This window comes from Pelmatolapia mariae, linkage group LG14, assembly GCF_036321145.2.
Source record: "Pelmatolapia mariae isolate MD_Pm_ZW linkage group LG14, Pm_UMD_F_2, whole genome shotgun sequence".
NCBI lineage: Eukaryota > Metazoa > Chordata > Actinopteri > Cichliformes > Cichlidae > Pelmatolapia > Pelmatolapia mariae.
In genome coordinates, this window is record NC_086239.1 from 12139587 (window position 1) to 12162224 (window position 22638).

The 22638-nt window shown below is 41.6% G+C and overlaps 1 protein-coding gene across 1 annotated transcript in view; it reads right to left on the reverse strand.

The window, feature by feature from the left end:
* clpb (ClpB family mitochondrial disaggregase) overlaps nucleotides 1–8233 on the reverse strand; it is a 33121-nt gene extending 24888 nt beyond the window's left edge. The window contains exons 1-3 of the mRNA XM_063492733.1: nucleotides 7595–8233; nucleotides 7340–7391; nucleotides 3898–3984 (exon numbers count right to left, since the gene is read on the reverse strand). Coding sequence (XP_063348803.1) covers nucleotides 3898–3984; nucleotides 7340–7391; nucleotides 7595–8036 — 581 coding nt within the window. The 5' untranslated portion in view covers nucleotides 8037–8233. The remainder of the gene's footprint in view (nucleotides 1–3897; nucleotides 3985–7339; nucleotides 7392–7594) is intronic.
* Between the last annotated feature and the right edge of the window lie 14405 nt (nucleotides 8234–22638).

A 22638-nucleotide genomic window follows, 5' to 3' on the forward strand; every position in this document is an offset into this window, starting at 1 on the left:
AAAATATAAAAAGCTGCATCTCTGACAACAGACTGAAGTACAGCACGAGTCACTATATTTATTCGACCAGCAGGCTTACTTAACCCACTATTAGATATAAGTAAGAAGAGCACATCATTTGAGAAGCAGAGGCATGCAAATATTCAGCATGGAATATAAACATTTACAAACCTTTTAGTTAAAAACATAAAGGTTGAAAGTCTATTTTCCATCATTAGCTTTTGTGCATTGCTATGGGAGAGCGAGGCTGAGAACATTCTGGCCAGGTCTTTGTGTCTGACCTTGCTGAGGGGGGTATAAAGGACAATCGGAAGGGTTGGTGGTGGTGGTGGGATCCCCTTTTGTTACTGTATCACTGTGGAGGGGTGGGGTATGACCCACAGAGGGTTTCCCCTTCACCCTTGCAAGCACTTCTACAAACACGTTGGTGCTTCCTGTGAGACGCGTACAGAAACGCACAAACTCAAACTGAGGTTGGTCACACGAGGCTGGGCAGGACTGACTGAAGGAATGGGATGGTCTGAAAAGAGTTAATGGCATAAGAAAGGTAAACACGGAGAGATAAAAAAGGAGGAAAACTCCAAAGAAGAGGAGGAGAAAGGAGGAGGAGGACTGGATGAAAGGAGGGAGAGTAGCTAAAAAGATGAAAGAAAGGGAGATTTAATTACACAGGACGGTACTAAAACTAATGAGCTTTTGAAAACAGTTTATAGTTTTACTAATCAACTGATGATCAAGTGACTAACTTTATTTGGGAGGAGAGTTGCAGCACTAATTTGAGGCCTAACTGAAGGCATCCAGAGGTGGTTAATTAAGATTAATTAGATTAAGCTCCCTTTTCAACAGAAATGGACAAAAAGTTACAGTTTACAGACTTCCTGATGCCGTCCAATATGTACAGAAACAAAAATAATATCCACAATTATTACAGAAATATTTTAATTGTGTAATAATTGTGGATAAAACAAGCAAAATGTTTTATGCCCCCAAACCTTTCTGTATGACTGAGCCATCTGGTTATATCCTGATGTTTTATTGCTCGTGTTCTTCTCAAACAAATATAAAGGATTCATCCAGGTTATCTTTTTATTGTCCACTTGAACAGAGATTCTTGAGCTAATGACTACCTTTTTGCTCCTTAAGCAAACAGGGTGTCAGCATCTTGCTCGGACACTTGAAAATCCATTTATGGCATCATCTTCATGCTACACCATTTTTCTTTCCCATTACTCTCTATGCAACACTCTAGAGCTGACAAATTTATAATTGTAGCCTTGCTTCACCAGCAGGTGATCTCCGCAGAGGGATGGTGTTAGTTTCCAATCCGGCCCTGGAGGGAAGCCAGGAAGAAGACACTTCCACCTCCGTTGTGCGATAAAAGACACCTGAGCCAAACTGACCATCCATGTCTGCGACCACCTGGCCCAGACATTGGACCTCACTTGACCCCACCTCACCCGGTGTCCACCTGGGGTCAGAAAGATGCTAGAAAGCGAGGTTCACTGTACCTCTAATTTTTTCTTTCCTTTTTTAAATGTACCCGATTCTTTATGATATGAATATTTAGTCAGGAAATAGTGGACTCTAGAGGCTGGTATCTAAAGCATTTACCGAGACTTATTATTCACTTTAAAAACAACTTAAGTGTTATGTTTTCCACTTCAGGTCTAAACACTTAATCATTTCATAGTAGAAAAGGAGATGGCAATCTTCTTATTTACAGCTATTTTATTACCAAAACCCAAGAGAAGAACGTATGTACACATATTGAAAATAATAACATGAAAATGTTATAGAGTATAGTATAGAGGAATATCCTGAAAACGTGCCATTAATTATATTTTAATACTATATTATATTATTTGCGAATACGGTCGTAATATAATGACAGCGTAAGGAGAACTTAATAATAAACCCCGTATATGTTATCTAAGTACGACTACCTACCATTACGATCATGATGGCCAAATGATTATATTTCATTAGGCCCTGGTGAGTCCAGCTAATCTTGGTCTCAAATCTATAATCCCACTTAAATGCCTTCTCTCCCCTGCCAAGTTATTCTCTCCCGTTCCTTCATCCCTGTTCTTCCCTTCGATTCCGTCACCCTCCCTCCCATCGAGTCACTCGGCCGACAGGTCGGAACGGTCAACAGGCGTTATACTTGGCTGAGCGCTCATTGTGCACGTGAATGCAGTGAGGGAGGGATGGAGGGAGAGAAAGAGCGATGGAGATGGGCATTGTGTGTTAAAGAGTGCAAACAGAGAGCCAGGCCCTGCGCCTCCCTGATTTAGCCCTACATCAAAGCTAAACAAACACACGCCCCCTCCACCCACCACCACAAATGTCTCACCCTTAATTCTTACACACCCACACCCCCCTCTGCTGCACCCCTGATTCCCCTCACGCAGCCGCGCCTTGACCTGCCTGGTGGACACTACATCTAGAAACAGCTCCCACTGAAATGTCCTCTTGAAACACAATTATCACTTTTGGCCCAGGAAAATATAAACACAACTGTTTGAGAGAGACGGGCAGAATAATTCAACAGCGAGAGCCACGGTGACACTCTCGCTACAGGCTACACCGCGTTCATGAGTGATGTTCCCTGTGTTTTCACTTAACGGCTGCAAATAAAGTTGTGTGTGGCTGAGTAATAGGCAGTTGGCCTGTAAGATATTTGGTATGAACTCCCTCGGTCTCCTCGCCCGTGTGTGCATGTGTGTGCGCACGTGTTTCTGCGAGTGGATGGTTGTGTGTTTGTGACTGATGTGTGTGAACTGATGTTCTGTCTTCCCTGCAGCAGTGACTGCTCACTGGGGGGCTGGAAGACGGGATTAAACACAGAGGAGTGTCACTGTCTGGCTGAGTTATAGCACTCATAACACACACACACACACACACACACACAGAGGAGTGACACATACGCAGACAATGTGTTAAGAGACACACACAGACACGCAGGCACATTTGTAGCCAAAAAACACATGACACACACGCACAGACAGACGCATATCATTAAAAATAAAAAGGTCCATGGATATGATCACTCGACATACACAATGTTAAAGTCGCAGCTGAAGGATCATGTGACCGTGTTCATCTCTGATCAGCTCCGAGTGATTCATCAAATTCTAATTTCAATTACCATTTTGGCTTCAAACGATTATAAAAAGAAGACAATCAGGATAAAACAATTATAGTGCCCTCGTTTTACTGCCAAATTACTTTTCTGTCGCTCTCGTGATCAATAAATTTCTTCAAGATTTATAAGCGAACATGCTAATATAATGCAAAAGGAAATCAATATAAAAACTGAAAGTTGTAACCAATTACACGCGCGCAATTAAGCTTTGTGATCACAGATTTATTCGTTAAGTTTCAATTTGTTGCGACACAAGTTCAAACTTGGAGAAAAAAAAAGCAAGCAAGCAAGAATAGGACTGAAAGTAAGCTCATCTGAAAACATTTTAATATTCAGATTTCACATAAAGGGCCTTAAGAGTGAGAAGCATTAACAAAAAAGTGACCACACAGACCGGGTAAAGAGAGAGAGTGAGAAGGGAAGAAGGGAAAAAAAAAAAGAAAAAAAGGCCTGTAAATTGGATTTGGCCCGGCCTCAACCTCGGCCCCTCTCTGTATTCTGTGTGTTCTGGGGGCCAGGAGGCTAATTTAATTTGTTGGACAGAGAAATGGGGGAACGGGTAAAGACCGTCTGTCAGTCTGAAAGCTGCACTTTGCACTTCTGATGACGTACTGTAACAACCAAAGCAGGGACGAGGATGACATATGCTCGCACTAATGCGGCAGCTGCGCGATACCGAACCTGCTGCTGCATATGTAACGCCTCAGAAGTTTCAAAACACGACTTGTTCGGCGAAGCAGGCGCACACAGACCTGTACTGTCGATTCATAGCGGCCACCATGAGAGCGGTCCAGCCGAGACGGTGGCGATGATTCGGATCCACCCCCTCTTTTAACAGCCTGATGGGAACAAGAAGCAGAAAGTCGTTTTATTTTTACTTCAGTGTCACCGTTAACAGCCTGTAGCGGAGGCTCCATGTAGTACTGCAATCAATATTGTAGCATTTTATTTCTTTCTCTTTCTTTTTTTAAAGCATGTACCATGCTGAAGGAGCAGAAGTAAGATTAAGTCATGCACACCTAGGGGAAATTATGCAGATCAAAATGAAATCTACAAAACAAGAAATATGGGAGGCAAGCTGCTGCAAGCATAGTCTCTTTTTTTGGGGCACACCAGAATAAATCCAGCACATATCCTGCTTTTATCTAAAGCCTTCTGCACCACTTAATATATCTGCACGTTAAAGCCAGGTGTGTGTTGAGTTTTCTGCCTGAGGCTATAACATCAGGCACAGTCCTTATAAGCGTATGTAAGGGATCCGGCTGTCATCTCTGGTGCTGAGCAGACAGACAGTGTCCCTGTTTACAGTCAACACAGCGGCTTCAGTCTGGTCTGCACTCAGCACTGATGCTCTCAGTCTCCGTTTTCACTGCCTGCTCTGCATGCACAATCAGGGTAAGCCGTAAGAGCTGCATCTGAACTTTTCTTTCCGCATTTTAAATTCGGACAAACTGAGCAGCTCCTTTGAAAAAATACAAAAATAAGTTTTGATATGAGAATAATGACATGGCAAGAGTGGATGGAAAAAGCAGTGTGGTTTATTTGATATAAGTGATAAGCTACATGGGACTGGGTCTGTTCTTAAAAGTGTTTACTTTCAAGTATAATTTAAGGGGTTGGGTTTTGGGTTTTTTTTTTTAACCAATTTAACAGGCAAATCTGAAGTCATACACTGAAATATTGCTGCCACATTCCTTGAATGCACACCTCACTGGAGTTTTGTCACCTAAAGTTAATTTCTTTCAGCTTCTGAGATTTTCTGCTGTTTTAGTTCTGTTACTGGAAGAAGGGTTGTGTGTCCGCTTCATACCAACCATCAGAGTCTGGTTCCCCCTAAAGAGTCCAGGGTGTGGCATGGTATTTGTCGTCACCAGTGTGTTAACGAACTACATTTTCCAAAGCACTTTGTATCGCTGGCTTTAAAAAACTAGTTTAAAAGTGCAAACTATTGTAGCCATGTTTAACCACAATAGTCAAACTACAGCTGCACTGCATGCCACGCGTACTTGTCCTTTGCGCTCTCTCTCTCTCTCTCTATAATGTCCTACCCAACAAATGACTTTACATGCCCTGCCGTAATTTATATTAAAACAAAAGGAAAATATTAGCACCAAATATGAATATCAGTTTTTGATCGTCACACTGTTTTTTGTTGTTGTTGTTGTTTTTAAAATAACACTACATTGTTGACATATGGTGCCAACTAAGAATCCATGAATATATATCGGCTAAACATAACAACAAGCATTAAGCATTATTTTAAACACTGCTATCATGCCAAACGCTACCAAGTTCTTAACCATCCATTCTGTGAAAATGGACACTCTTTATTTCTCTGCTGCCTCTCAGCTGACACACCCTGACACTCTACCACTTCTACAGAGTCGACCAAAGCACTTAACACATCTGTGACCTGCTAACTGGCCGTCTCGCTGCACTCTCACCTTCGCCATCTGCCACATGTGCACAGGTAACCCGAGCATGCAGATGGGGGCATGCATCGATACACACAGGTATGCATGCGCTCAAGTACATGGACCTGGATACCAATACTCAACAACAGCCGAAGCACATGAATTACTATGATTAACATAGGCACAATACAACGACATCTATCTGAACAGCAACAGTATCTAAAAGGTTAAAGACTAAGAATTTGATCTGAAGAAGAATAAATTCTTATAATAATGTTCAGGTTTATCTATCGCATACTCCTTTCTGTACCCCTTTAATGTAACACCATCGATGAGATGGATGAGAACGAGCCATTATAGAAGTGTGGCTCTAATACAGGCACCTTCTTTTATGTAGCATACCCATTTCTGCCACCTAACCCTCTGTGTGCAGGACATTGCCAGGACTAAGTTTAGCATCAAGTTCAGAGCAAGTGTTTATATTATTCTGATGTTTCTGTTTTATATTATTCTGAAGTAAAACAAATCTCAGAGAAACACGTTTTTAAAGAGCCTAAAAATCACAGTGAAAAAACAAACAAAAACAAAAAAAAACAAGCAAGACACACTGGCAGCAGGGAGTCTTAAGCGTCCGAGGGCATTTTTATTACAGTAACTTGCCTCCCCGGTTTCCTTCACTGGCATTTTATGACATGCCACTGAAGATGCGACGGAGGGAAATATTATAATATAAGTGAGGAAGGAGAAGATTAAGCTTCCAAATGAGTAATTCTTGGGTTTATGAAGCATCAAGCCATGTGCCACATTAGAGGTACGTGGCAACACTGAATGAGACTTTCACATCGGATGCATCTGCAGTTCTTTCTTCATGTTTGCTTTCCATGATGGCAAATGGATTTCCGGGTCACAGCAGGAAAGAAGAAGATACGAGGAAGCATAAGTTAGTGCCAAACATCCACACTGCAACTATTCCTTCAAGAGGAAGACTTTCACACAGAGAGGTGGAGCTCTTCTTCCACCTGCTGGTTACTGATGGGACAACAACTACAGGTGTGCTTTCATAACAGGAGTTAACCGTGGATGTTCTGGAAACTGCCCTATGCACATGAATAGTGTCTTTGCACCAAAAAGATGATACTTAAAGAGCTACTGTGCACTGAAGCCTCGTCAGAAATTATTTCAGTGAAAGTGCGGCTGTCAAGAATCCATTCATAAGGGAAACATGGAGAAAAGGCTCAGCTATGCAAAATTACATAAGAACTGGACTGAAAAAAAAAAATCAGCGTCAACATGTGTGAGTGAGTGATGAATCTAAATATGACATTTTTGGTTCAAATCTTCATCAGTATGTACAGCAGTGAGTGTATACAGCCATCTGTAAAACTTGCTGTAGTACGCTCTGACACGAGGCTGCATTGGCCTCCCCTGAGCCCCGACCTCAACATTATTGAAGCATCGTGGGATCATGCTAACAGAGAAGACAGCAAAAAGGCAGAAACATCCAAAGAAGAGCTTTAAGAGTCCTTCAAGAAGCCGGGAGGACTAATCCTGAAGACTACTTAAAGACATTACAAGAAAGCTGCCTAAGAGAGTTCAGGGTGTGTTGAAGAATAAAGGTGGTCCTAACGCCACCTCCATTCTAGCATTTACAGGTGTGTGAAATATCTAGAGGCAGCATATATTAGCGCACATTTAAAACACAATGCCTATGTTGAACTCAAGACAAAAGAAGACAAGCAAATATGTTTGTTTTTTTAAAGTGTTCATGTTTGGGTATTACCTGGCTACATCCTGAGCATTATTGGTCCTTGCTGCTTCCAAAAGAGCATCATCTGGTTATTGAAAAAGCAGAGAGAAAATATTAACTACACTAAAGATTTTACTAAATAAAACAAGCTGGGTTTAAAACTAACTCTACAGACCAGTTTATATCATATAACATCGTTCCATCAGTATTTACTATATTATAAAAAACAATTAATGAACGGCCGGTCTCTAATCGATGTCAGCTGATTATAATTAATTATAAGCTTACCTTTGTTATCGGGGTCTTTCTTCAGACAGAAGGCCACAGCCGCAGCAGAGAGGACACCGGCTGAGGCTACTCCTGCCCGCATGGGTCCTCCACCTGTTCCCCTGTCCCCGCCGCTTTCCTCCCAGTACTGGTTGTTGTTACGACCTCTGCTGGCCAGAGCCGCCCAGGAACTGCGGCGATTCTCCAGGTTGGACAGCCATCTAGGGGCGAGGTGGTGGTACTGCATCGATGGTTTCAAGCTGTTTCCAGCAGTCTCCTCAGCCAAAATCCCCCTCCTGGAGACCCTGGAAGTGGACACGATGGGGTTGCGCTTGGCCTCCGCCGGAGTCTCGCGGATGCCCTGGCACGCGCCACCGCTGGCGCTGGTCTGAAGCACACGACTGCACGGTGACAGGCTGCGCGACCTTCGCGCAAATAGCCTGGTGGGAACCGATGATAGCATAGCAATAGACTCACCGAAAACCAAGCTGGTCTGGCTTATGGCGTCAGTCTGGGAGTGACTCCGGAGAACAACAAACTAGGGGCAGCGCCTTCACTCAGGTGTAACAGTGGTTAGAGCTCAGGTCAGGGGACCGTTCGTAACATCGGAACGTAAATAACCGCTTCAGCTCGTCGTAGCGTGGATGTCACTAGAAGCCGCGGCGCATTCTGGGAAATGTCGTTTACTCGAACGTCATTGATTATGACGTAGTATGCATCGGTTGCTATACGTTTGCTTTAAAACATGGGTGTTGTAACAGTCAGGGAGACTTTTAAATGGTAAATGGCCTGTATTTGTATAGCGCTTTACTTAGTCCCTAAGGACCCCAAAGCGCTTTACACTACATTAAGTCATCCACCCATTCACACACACATTCACACACTGGTGATGGCAAGCTACATTGTAGCCACAGCTGCCCTGGGGCGCACTGACAGAGGCGATGCTTTTAAAGGGGTTTCCATGGCAGAAAATTAACACGAAACTATAAAAATTAGCATCGGAGCTGTCTCGGCTTTATTTTTTATAAACTTGCCTCAAAAAGCTATCCGTCCTGATTAACACCTAGAGCAGCGGTCCCCAACCTTTTTTGCGCCACGGACTGGGCCTTTAAGGTTACATGGATAAATACAACAAAATAAAATGCTACAAGCGAGACAAAAACTGTGGTATTTTTGTAAAAATAATAATGAACGCGAATTCACTGTGTGATTGTGTACCTTTATTAGCAGCGTCCTCCTGAAAATGCGCCAACAACATTGAGAGTAATATCCTCCTCGCTGCCACTTAATGCTCTCTGGTCACTATGGTAACGCGTAAACATTTCTTTCAAAAAAAATGGACACACAATTAAAAAGACCCAGGGAAACCGAGTTAATGATAGAAACCCCGAAAACCATAAACTTCACACGCGGGCCTCAACGGGCCCGGTACCGGTACGAGGCTTGGGGACCGATGGAATACACGAAGGACTGGGTAAAGAAGAAAACTGTGGCTAAGAAGAAGGGCAGCTGTCGCTAGCTAAATCCATTTTCCCACAGCTTTATCAGTCACAGTGTTGTGATGTGGAAGGAGAAATATCAAACCACACTCTCACTAGACCTAATATCCTGAATTACCACCAAGCATCACCTATCAGCTCAGCTGGTGTACACGTCATGGAAAAAAAAAACAAGAGAATGTGTGATGTGTTTTTTTCCCAACCCATGCTAGAATAGTTGGGTTGCGGTCACGTGGTTCTGATGACGTGCGGAGGCAGCGCGATTTTTGAGTGGAGGGCGGAAGTAAACATGGAGGACACTGTGGAGAGTCAGGAGAGCAGCTATTGTGCAACTTTAGACCCCGTTTCTCGGGAGAGATATAAACAGATAGTTAAAAAATATATCGGACGTGATCCGTATTCTTTGAAAATGTCCGAATACACCACAGAAGTAAAGGATTTGCCTACTATCGAGGCTGTGGATATCACCAACTACTTGGTCCTCCAGACTTCTTACTACACTAGGCAGCAAATGAAAGCTTTCAAGAGTCTGGAGGCGTACAATTTTTTTGTCAGCGGGTGGGTCCACAACCTTGGAACAAAACGTCTCCGTGATGGATACAGTTTGGTGTTTGCAAGGGTGAGTGTTTGTTCTTATATTGCTTTATCTTAAACACGCTAACAGTTAGCGGTAGCGGCTTTAACGTCAACAAACATGCCACATCCTTAGGACTTCGTTAGAGTGACAGTTGTTTGTTTCAAGGTAAACCATTCCCAGAGGTCTAACGAGACACCTCTGAAGACTTGGGTAATTGCCGATTCCGATCTGGGTTTTCGTTCGTAGCCGAGATTGACCGTCGGAGCCCAGTCCTCCGACTCCTCGTCATCCAAAGCACTTGGGCAGCCTATAGTCCCAATCAAGTCAATATTAGACTACTAACTTAAAAGCACTAAGTAAACGAGAATTTAACGACAACCTAATGCTAATAAGTTCGTTTGCAAACATAACATTACCTCTGACGAAGTGGTCGCTGCAGACACGGGCATTGGCAGACTCTGCTCCTCCGGACTGTAAACGTAAATTTAAAATCCATTTTTTCCTACGTTTTTCGGTTAGAATTTTCCATTTTTCTCCTCTTCGTTGGGCTATTTTTGGTACCCTAAAATACCGTTTATCGGTTTCTCTGGTCGACCTACTGGAGCATCCGTAAACACAACAGGACATAGGCATTTTGCGTACTGTCTGTCTGTGATTTTGCGCTTATCTTTTTCACTTCCGACCGCCAGTCAAATTTCGCGCTTTACGTCGACGTCACGTCTACGTCAAATGAAACCTAGCTATTGTTTTTCAAGGCTGCCACAGAGAAATATGTGAAATGCTTGCAATAACAGGCCCTTTTTTTCATTCTCCAACACCAAATCCTGAGAAACATTTGCAACTATACGGCACTAAGTGTCCTGCACTTAAGCATTCATTTAATATCACGTACACATATACACATACTGTCCCTCAAGAAGACACTGAGAAAAAATAAAGAATAACATTGAGACTGTAACTTTGCCTTAAGTCATTATTGATTTTGTTTCTTCACCTTGAGTCCATCCCCTGCCAAGCTGCACCTGCGATTCTGCGGCTGCTCGCTGATGAGCTGACAGATAAGTAAATCTTTTCTTGGATATTATCCTCTGCCAGTGTTGGGAAGGTTACTTTTAAAATGTATTCCATTACAGAATACCGAATACATGCCCCAAAATGTATTCTGTAACGTATTCCGTTACGTTACTCAATGAGGGTAACGTATTCTGAATACTTTGGATTACTTAATATATTATCATGCTGTTTACAACTACGTGAATGTACTATTGCTGTGATTTATTACTGTTACTGAAGGTCCGCGGCTCCGAACCGTAGTAAAGGGACATCTGGCTAATACGGTGGGTTCCGTGTGGGGCTCGTAGCTGAAAACTAGCTTTACTTTGTTGTCTGGGTCACTTTGCTAGCGAGAGACAGAGAGAGGCGTTGAAAGGCTGCTCCAACGGAACTTATTTTTTCCGGAGGAAAACACGAACACAGTGTACAGTTGAGTCTTAATAGCTTACTTACAACTGGGCTCTCCAGGCACTCTTCTTGGCTGCAGTGGTTATTATTATATTTACATGCTTCCAGCTCCCGTTTTTGCTCCGTGACAGCTCGGACTTTTCCTTTCTCTCCCTCCCTCGCTCACAGACACATAACGTGTATGGTAGTCCATTCTCGCTGCAGCACGGACTACACTGCCCATGAGGCTACATTCTTTAGGGCCATGCCTGTAGCATTCTGCCTTTTAGCTTAGCACAACAACAACAACAAAAAAGCGCTCTCTCACCCAGGAAACACGCAGAGAGAGAGAGCGTCACCCTGTAACCATGGCAACCGTAACGCTGCCGCCTGGAACAACAGAGCGTAGCTGTCAAACAAACCCAAACAGTCCTGACCCGCGACAATATGAAACAGGAAAGTACCGCCGTGTAATCCATTTATTTCAACAAAGTAACTGTATTCTGAATACCACCTTTTTAAACGGTAACTGTAACGGAATGCAGTTACTCATATTTTGTATTCTAAATACGTAACGGCGGTACATGTATTCCGTTACTCCCCAACACTGTCCTCTGCATCCTTACCCTATCACCTCTGCCTCCCACAGGGCGCCAGCCTGCCCTGCTGAAACACTATTTTTTTTTCAGTGTTTCAACTGAAAAAATAGAACGCCATTGATCAAAACTAGAATGTCTTTGATCCAAAATAGAATGCCTTTGATCCCTTGTGATGTCATACTCTTGCTGAGAGACAAAAACCCTTAAGTAGGGGCTTTGCTCTGTTAAACTTTAGTGCTTAACGGACCTTGACCTGACAGCAAGCGAATCCTTTTGGAGAGTTTTGAAAGAATTTCACGTTTCTCAGCAATTCACCGACCAAGCCGACACATTTCACCATGTCAGCTAACCCATCCTTCTGCTCAAATGAGCTTGACATAGTTAAAGGGAGCATTTTGGGAAACCACTACAGGGTAGAGGCTTTCCTTGGAGAAGGGGGCTTTGGTATTGTAGCCAAATGTCGCGATACCAAGACCAACAGAGCTGTGGCTATTAAAGTCAACAAGAGCGACCCTGATATTCTGCAACAGGCAAAACTGGAAATTTTCATCCTGGAGCAGCTGAGAAGGTTGGATCCAGATGCCGCCAACATTGTTCAGTGGAACGGCTTTTTTCACGATGGAGAGCGGGTTTGCCTAAAGTTTGAACTCCTTGATCAATGCCTGTGGGACTACATACGGGACCGGAAAAACCAAGGTCTCCCCATAAGCGAAGTCAGGCCAATTTTAGGTCAGCTCACAAATGCTCTGTCCCACCTGGGTTCTGTGGGAATAGTGCACGCTGACCTCAAACCTGGAAACATCATGGTTGTGAACCGCCATGAGTCTCCCATCAAAGTCAAACTTATAGACTTTGGCCTCGCATGTCCTGCGTCTGCAGTGATGCCTGGTGACCGTGTGGGGACGGTTGGTTATTGTGCACCTGAGGTTATGCTTGGCCTTCCTTACAATGAAGCAATTGACATGTGGTCTCTGGGGCTGGTAGCTGTGGAGCTTGGTACAGGTGTGCCACTCTACCCTGGAAATGAAGACTATGATGTTTTGAAATTCATCATAGAGACTCAGGGTCAGCCACCAGATCATGTTCTAGACTCTGGCGTGTACACTGAAGATTATTTCATTGAAGACAAAGACAACCAACAGCGCTGGACATTTAAGACTGACCAACAATTTCAGTATGAGACAGGACATGAGTCCTTGGAGACAAGATACATAAAACTGACGCGTCTCGATGACCTCGAACAAATAATGATGTTTAGACGAGGACCTGAAAATGGCCAACGTTTGTTTGTTAGCTTAATTAAACAGATGTTGGCCTTGGATGCAAACCAGCGCATAACACCCTCGGAGGTTCTCCGGCATCCCTTTTTCAACCCTAAGAGTTCCCCTTGCATTGACATGAGTGCTGAAAGACCACAAAACCCTATGGTCTCTCAGCACCCTTCAAACTTGAAATGCAAGAGATCAGAGAAAATCAACTGCAGTTTCCAAAACTCAGTTAAATTTTCTCAGCAAGTATTCGTCCACACGTCAGCCAGTCCATCCTTCAGCTCAGATGAGCTCGAAATAGTTGAAGGGAGCATTTTGGGAAACCACTACAAGGTAGAGGCTTTCCTCGGAGAAGGGGGCTTTGGTATTGTAGCCAAATGCCGTGATACCAAGACCAACCAAGCTGTGGCTATTAAAGTCAATAAGAATCGCACTGATATTCTGCAACAGGCAAAAAAGGAAATTTTCATCCTGGAGCAGCTGCGAAGGTTGGATCCAGGTGCCGCCAACATTGTTCAATGGAACGGCTTTTTCCTTGACAGAGAGCGGGTTTGCCTAAAGTTTGAACTCCTAGATCAATGCCTGTGGGACTACATACGGGACCCGAATAACCGGCGTCTCCCCATAAGCGAAGTCAGGCCAATTTTAGGTCAAGTCACAAATGCTCTGTCCCACCTGGGTTCTTTGGGAATAGTGCACGCTGACCTCAAACCTGGAAACATCATGGTTGTAAACCGCTATGAGTCTCCAGTCAAAGTCAGACTTATAGACTTTGGCCTCGCATGTCCTGCGTCTACAGTGATGCCTGGTGACCGTGTGGGGACAGTTGGTTATAGTGCACCTGAGGTTATGCTTGGCCTTCCTTATAACGAAGCAAGTGACATGTGGTCTCTGGGGCTGGTGGCTGTGGAGCTTGGTACAGGGGTGCCACTCTACCCTGGAAATAAATATTATGATGTTTTGAAATTCATCATAGAGACTCAGGGTCAGCCACCAGATCATGTTCTAGACTCTGGCGTGTACACTGAAGACTATTTCACAAAAGACAACTACAACTACAACCAACAGCGCTGGACATTTAAGACCGCCCAACAATTAAAATACGAGACAGGATATGAATCTTTGGAGACAAGATACATAAAACTTACACGTCTGGATGACCTCGAACAAATAATGATGTTTAGACGAGGACCAGAAGCTGGCCAACGCTTATTTGTCAGCCTAATTAAAGAGATGTTGGCCTTGGATGCACACCAGCGGATAACACCCTCTGAGGTTCTCCGGCATCCCTTTTTCAACCCTGGCCTTTCTAACAGGTTCCCATGTATCGACATTGAAAAACCATACAGAGTCAATCTCCAGCATGGCATCTTCCACCCTGGACAAAAGTGATAAAGACACAGACTGGGGTTGGAAAAGGATATTAACAGCAAATTACACTGGAAAAATTAATTAAGCTGCTCCAATAATTATCACTTTGGCTTTTTTTTTTTAAATTTTCACTCCCCCCACCCCAACCAGTCGCGGCAGATGACTGTCCCTTCCTGAGCCTGGTTCTGTCGAAGGTTTCTTCCTTTTTAAAGGGAGTTTTTCCTTCCCACTGTCGCTAAATGCTTGCTCATAGGGAATCGTCTGATTGTTGGGGTGGCCAAAACTCCAGGGGAACTAGCAATTCTTGTGAAAATTAAAAAAAAAAAAAGCCTACCAATATTCAAAGCAGAGCAGCGGACACCTTACCATCACATCAGTCCTTTAATCTGACCTAAAACACCATGTTTACAGAAATAAATTCCATAAAAATTGGAAATAAATTGTTGTTTTTGATTGTTTATTAATATATAGTGCTACCCTTCAGCCTCCTAGTAGACATACCTGTGTTATAAATGTGAAACTCCTCTGATTTTCAGAAAAGTTGACCTCTGACCTTGAAGTCAAGGTCACTGAGATTTAAGCTTCACAGAGATTTTCAGTAGATGCAACCATGGTATTGATTTGAAAAATCTACACTATCACAAACTTGGATGTCCACAGCGCCTCGCCATATACCAAAGATTAAGAGGTGTTTTTTTCTACGTTTTTTTATAAAGATTACAAAACACAAATAACAAAAATGCCAACGCTATTGTCATTTTAGACAACGCTATTTTGATGTTGTCTAATGTAGTGCAAAAAACGAAACAAACCCAAAATTTAATAAAAACAGTAAATAAGGTATATACTACATAGTATACAAAATTTTAGTGGTCCACAATGGGGTCAATGAACAGAATGAAGGAAGTAAGTCATTTTTATACGACAATGGTGTGAAAAAGCGTTCTCCTATTTTATTGTATGTTTGTCACACTTAAACATTTCAGATCATCAAACATTTTTTTTCTTTTTTATGTAAAAAGAAAAATCCTTTAACTGTCCAGTTTTCTTGATGTTATGATGCTTCTACCACTGGTTTGTCATTAATAAATCAGACTTTGGCTGCTGCAGCAGAAAAAGACAAAGAGAAAATTTAATCACACAAATCAGAGGTGCAGATTTACACTTTACCTGAAACAGAGCAAAAGTGCTTTTTAAATAGGTTAATGAATATTAAGTAATATAGGCTAGATGTCTGGACATTATTAGTTTCATTTGGGCCTTCTGAGCCATTAGTCCTCTGGCTTATTGCCAGTTACCAGCCAAATAGCTTGTGTATTTTATTATCTTAGTGTGTTAAAGATTCTAGTTCTTATTCTGGTCAAACTGTGCTTCATTATTTGTTTACAGCACAGCTACAGTTCCAGGTGACTTCAAGTCAAAAGGATGCTACATGTCAATGGCCAGCAGCAGCCTGTATTCAGTTTGAATATTGCAGTAAATGTACCTGGATCTGTTTCTATTGGGTTGTAAATTTGGTCTCACTGTTTCATCCAACTTTTAGAGTGGGATAAAGAGAAAAAGAAACAAGAGAGAGTGGATTTGTAGTTAGAAATCCAAAGTTGCTTCTGTTTTGCCCACACACACTGATGATGATTTCACATCACTAAGCAGGTTATCAAATGTGGACAGAATGTTAGCAGAATCTTATAATTCTCATAAGATTCTGGTTTTGTGTCATTGAATACAATGTGTTTATGTGTGACATACTGATATGAATCATAGTATCTTATGGAATTCCAAAAATGGCTGCCAGGACAGCTGCCACTGCACTGATGTGACACACTACAAATCAACTCTTTGAATTAGGGTACACGAGTCTGTGCTGAGTGCACAATAACGTAAGTGTTTGTCTGATTTCAAAGACGTTAATAAAAAAACTGCTCTTTTAGCAGTTTGCTTCTTGTCCAGGTGTATGGAGAATGCCCCACCATACACCTGTCTATATGCTGCTCTAAGTGCTTGACGATTTGGTGGACTGTCACTAAAAATGTGGTTCAGGGACTGAAACAGTGTCTGGTCAACATATTTGCTCAAATATAAAGGATTTGATTTAAATCCCTGTTGTAACTGAACATGGTTTGCTTCATCGTATTACTGATGATAAAGACGCTTTGGTTTGGTTTCAGTGCAACTTTCAGTCAATGCTAATGCAGAAAGCATATTTTGCATTTCATACCATATTATGTGATATGTGAGTACTGACACTGTTTCAAAGAACCAAAATGTAAAGTAGTTTAGCTGCTGAACCCACACTGGAAGCAAGAGTACAAGATTATCTGTTCTGAAAGAAATCTTTTAGTGTGTGCTAGGCTGCTTAAGGACATTTGAAGTTAAAGGCACTATAACTAGTATACTCACACAAGAGCTGATTTCTCAGTTATCATGGAATTAATTCTGAGAAAGGAACAAAGACCACTCCAAAGAATGCTTCCAACGCAAATCCTCACTTTGCATTATTTTGGCCAGTTTTTATCTTAAACTACTGGATAACAGCTCTTTTCTAATAACATTGAAGATGCTGTTTAACTGCTTATGAGCAGTAGTGCCCTACTAATTAAAGACTTGTTACTTATAGAGGTACTTTACTAATCAGAATTAAAAACAACATATAAATAAAAAAATACAACTTAATTCTCTTTTAGGACCTGAGCAACCTGTCAATGATGACCGCTGGTGCATTGCAACCATGATTGCACTGTGACACGAATGGATGGTTATGGGGCCAATTTTGTGAATAAACAACACTTTTAAAAAATTGATATTTAAACCATCAGATCTTCTAACAATCGTGTGTGACAAATGAACAAAAAAGTTGCTCCGATGACAGTAAGCTTTTCTGAAATGCCTGGCAGATCTTTATTGTGAGAAATGGGATACAGAGGCCTCCACGCAGCACACGTGAGAGTCATCAAGGAAGGCAACATACAGGTGTAACAGATGATGGCTCAGGTCCAGTGAGAGTCTGAACACAGGAACTCACCTGACAGGAATGTACTTGTCATTAATACACCTGTGGTTTTCCCAGCAACACGTGTTTTGGTTTTTACACTGCACAGTTTAAGGTATGGTAAAGCACTGACCTTATAATCCTGACCGCCAGATGGCGCAAAATACACATTTTAGCTGGGAGCTGGACATTCACAGGGGGAGTGTAGCATCAGTGGAAAGGCCCCATTGTAAACAACAACAACAACATTTCTAGTCAATCAAATATATCATACACCAAACATGGTTACACATTAATTAAATTTTTTTCATTCTTCAGATCTGGTGAAAATTTACATATTTTTAAGTCACTGGCACTGCAGAAATGGATCTACAGCACCATTTAAGAAATTTTAATGAACTTCTACCAACTTATTCAAAGCTTGAAATACATTTATGACATTTATTACACATAGATTTAATGAACCCAATCCAAAGAGGAAGTCTGGAAGTCCACTATTTTGAATGTAAAATGATCTTTTGGCACAGTTTTAGTGTTTTCCAGGCACCGCTGGTTTACACATTCACCTGCAAAGTGAGAGGTCACTGGTTAAATTCCATTTGGTTACTTCAGGAACTTTTTGGGGTTACTTCAGAAAGGGACATCTTCGTCAAAGCCATGTTTGTGGTGGAATTTTGACCACTGGACATAAGAATTTCATCTCTAAAAATGTATTTTGTCCAGTCTGTCCCAAACTTCACATGTTTGATGACAGTCTGGAGACGATTACATGCCAATATCTGGTCACACATGGCGCCACAGTTCTCATATAACATTTTAATCAAGACTACCCCACTGTGATTGAAGTATTTCTTGCAAAACAATCATAACCAAACAAAACCTTTCCTGTTCTGTAAATGAACAGTAGGACAAAAAGATTACTAGTCATTGCGGAAAGCACGATGAATGTTTTTGTTTACATCGTTGGAACAAGGAAAAATTCCCCCACCACAAAAACACAGAAATACTCATGAAAGCAACCTGTAGTGCAAACACGAGGCCAGAATTTATTACTTCCTGCACTAGAAACCTGCCGATGTTCCTGATATGAATAGATCACCAGTCTTCCTTGTCTTTATCTTATTATCTCCTGTTGAGATGTTGCAGCAGAAAATGTTTTTAAAAGCATTAGTATGTCAGAAAGAAAGACCATTTTCTCCATGGGAGTGATAAACTCCCATATTTGTGGTTTATTGCACTGGGTAGCATTTTCATCTAAATCTGCTGCTGGAAAATGATGACGTCACCACTAAAGGTACAGTGTGTTCTCGGGGGAAGTAATGTAATGATGTTGAAAATGGCATTTCACTATGACTGAAACACAAAAAGGAACCAGTCCCATCCCTACATACACAAGTGGGCATCCATTGCTGCGATTTATCAGGTGGGTGCAGTGTGTGTTGGCAGTGGACTCACTGTGCCTAAGCAGCCATGAATCATAGAGGACTTCATGCTCCCCCATCGTAAATCCACTGGCACCTACCAGCCAGTCACTGTGGGTTTGCCATTGTAGAAAGCTGAACATACAATCTCTGCATAGAAGTACAGCTACAGTTAATATGTTAGCTCTGTATTTGTTCTGAAACCTTCTATCACTGCGTGGTGATGGATACTGGTTGGATATTTTTAGCTGCTTCAAATGTTGAGACAATCAGCTCCATTATCCATTTGCCAAAATCGATTTTTTTTTTTAACACAGGTGAAACCAGTTACTCATTTCTAGTAAATCAGTTGCCTGAGAAATTTTCCCTGGGAGCCAAAATGTGCCAAAGAACGGCCCTGAAGCTGGCTGACCTGAACAAAGTGCAGCAAAACCTCATAATTACACAAGCACATGTTAATATGTCTACTGCTCTGTTGCATAATTTTGGTTAGGTTGCAAGGCATGACAATAATTTTAATATCAATTTTACCAACTTGTACATGAAGTGGGGAAAGTAGTCATTAAATTGCACTGAAATAACAACAAAGAAAAGAAAACAAAGCTGCCTTACTGCACTAACAGAGAAAATTAGAGCTTCATGAAATTTCCCCTCTTTTGTACTTGACCCTTCACCCTCAGTTTTTCCTGTTCTTCGCTATTAGAAGCTGTCCGTTTTAACCTCTGAGTTGGGTTGAAATGTCCTAGCTCGGCATGTCAGACAGAAGGAGAATCGCAGCTGAAACTATATATCTTTTTCCCCTGCAGAACCCTAGCAATGATTGCACTGTAATGTCTTTAATAAACTTCTATGGCAATTATGACAGAAGATTCTTAAATCATCTTAAAAAGGAAAGTCTCATTTTGCTCAACTGTTTCTGGAGGTCACAGCTCACAATTGAAATGGAAAACATTAAAGGAAAAAAGTACACATTCTGTCATTTCTAAGGTTTGACATATAAGAACATAATAGAAATGATCTGGTCTTTACGACCTCAGAGTGTGTGGAAACTAAGAACACCCCATGATTCAGTAGCTTGTAGAAGCAGCAATAACTTTATCAGGTTCTTACATCACTGTTGATAAGAATGTTGGCCCCCTCCGCTTTACAACATTGCATCACTTCATTGAGGGTTTGCAGACATTGGTTCATGCAAAGCTCTCTTAAGGTCCAACCGCAGCATTTCAATCAGGTTGAGGTCTAGACGTCGACTGGGCCGTTGCAACACCTTGGTTATTTTTTTACATTTATCTTTTCACCTAGCCATTTGGTTGCAGATTTGCAGCAGAATGTGTTTGAGATCATTATTTAATCTGTTATGTTGTTGTTCGTCTGAGGTTGTGTGTACCCAATTTGAGCCAAGCTTTATCTGTCAGGCAGATGGCTTCACATTTGATTCAAAAATACTTTGGTACACAGTTCATGGTTGTTTCAGTGATTGCAATGTGCCCAGGTCCTGTGGATTTCCTGTGGATGGTCCTTTCTAATTGTACTGTCATGAACATTAGCATGCAACATGCTAGCGGAGGCCTGAAGAGTCTGAGATGTAGCTCTTGGGTTTTGTGCAGTTTTCCTGAGCATTGCACAGTTTGATCTTTGGGCGTATTTGCTGGGATGTTCACTACTGAGAAGATTAGCAACTGCACTGAATGTTTTCCACTTGACAATCATCTGTCTCTCTGTAAAATGATGGGCTTCTAATTGTTCGGCCTCATTATGGCCTCATAACCTTTCCTAGATTGATGGGAAGCAACCATTTCTTCTCAAAGATGATTGTTGATGTCTTTTCTTGTTGGTATTGTGTTAACAAACAGCTTTCAGACCTGCAAGCTGACAAAGCTGCTTTTACAGAGGTGCGCACACTTGCTGTTGTGAACACCTCTTGATCAAGTGCATTTGGTTAGTAGCACCTGGCTGCAACATATCTTCTAAATTCCTATTAAAGCAATAAGGGTGTACTTTATTTTTAGTTTTCAACACACTGTAAACTGCATTTTGGCGTAGCTTTGTAAAATAAATAATGACATGGTGTATCATATCGGTGTTACACATGATAACATGTGATATATGTATGTAATATGTAGTTCATCTGACGTTGTATTTACCTCATTTTAAGACCTGCTAAGAAACTGATTGTTTTTATGGTAATTTTTTTTACTATGACTACAAATAAGGATTTTAGCCATCTAGAGCAAGGCAGAGTGAAAGATGGAAAACAGAACATAGAAAAAAAAACTGAGGTTAACGTTATTTATTGTCTCGAAATATCTCAAAACACCCACAGATCAAACTGGAAGAGGACAGTAATGGACTTACACCCTGTAACAAAAGAAAACGGCAGACGAATGAAAGAGAAAATCAGAGAGATAAAGGCTGAAAAAAGTAAGTATACCTCTGAAAACACTCTGAAAACTAAACACGATTGGACGTTTAACCCTGTCATTTCAGTCAGTGTTCGTAAAGACCCCTTTAACGTGCACAGCTGTCAGGTGAAAATTCCCCGCTACGTAACACGTCAGCCAAAACTGCCATGCGCGCTCCCGCTGTTTCGTGAACCGTAGTTTTCAAACAAAAAAGTGTGACGCGATAACGCTGATTGCATTCAAATACTGTAGTAATTTTTAAAAAGAGGGAGAAACAACCTTCATGAGGTAATAACACAAGGTAATAACTTGGCCTTTTTATTCCTTGTCGTCCTTTCCAACATCTTGAGACAATGTTCCACATTTTGACTGGCTCTGCAGGACATGGCTGCTTTTAACTAATGCAATATTTCAGTCAAGCGACTGTTCGGCTGTCCAGTGCTATGCAGTGCTATGCTGAAAGTTACAGGTTACCAGAAAGTCACAAGTCAACATGGTGATGTACATGGTGGGAAGTAGATAGTTTTTTTTTCCATTTCAATGCGGTGTGAAGTGACTGTGTGTGTGTGTGTGTGTGTGTGTGTGTGTGTGTGTGTGTGTGTGTTCCTGTCTAGCTATCTTTGTGAGGACCGAAATCTGCATCCTACTATACTTGTGAGAACCAACAGGCACCTGTGAGGACACACTCACCGGTCCTCACAAGTTTGAAGGCCTTTTTGAGGCTCAAAATGTGGTTTTAGTGTCAGGGTTACAATTAGGTTATGGTTAGGTTTAGGGTAAGGGTTAGGGTTAGGCATATATATAAAGACTAATGCATGAAATCATATAGGGAACAAAATTCAGCTTCCTGTTATTATTCTCATATTTACTTGATTTGGAAACGTTTCATTTAAATATAATATGTCTGACAAGATAACCCCGGACTGTAAAGGAACACTTTGCACCACACAAACTCTGTGTTAGTTTGTTGGGGTCTGGTCGCCCTGGTCAGCCTGTACAGTCTGCTTAGTATTTGATATCAAACACAGATGTGGCTAAAAAGCAAATACAGTTTCCACAAAGTGCTGTTCACGGAGTTCTGTCTTCCTTCGTTTCCCCATTTTACCAAATCAGCTGGTGTGTTACGGAATATGACATATTTATTACAGATGATAACTTATAGATTAAAATAGCCTCTATGGTCTGATTGAGTCTGCAGCTCTGCTTATGAGACATACCAGAAAACCAGTAATAAAATGCATTTATAGTTACTAAATCTCAATTTAAGCAGAGTTTATTTAATGAAAAATGTCACAAATCAGCTTTAGGCTTTGATCGCCGTTTTTCTTTGTTTTAGGCTTTGTTTGTTTCCTGGACCAGCTTAACCGTTATGCAAAAACATTTGAAAAGTATCTGTTTGTAATTTATACTCAGAGGTGTAAATATCTTTCTTGCCTTTGTAGTCTTCCCGTTAAAACAATGCAGAGCTGTGAGCTTTACGAGCAGCAGCTGAAGGCAAC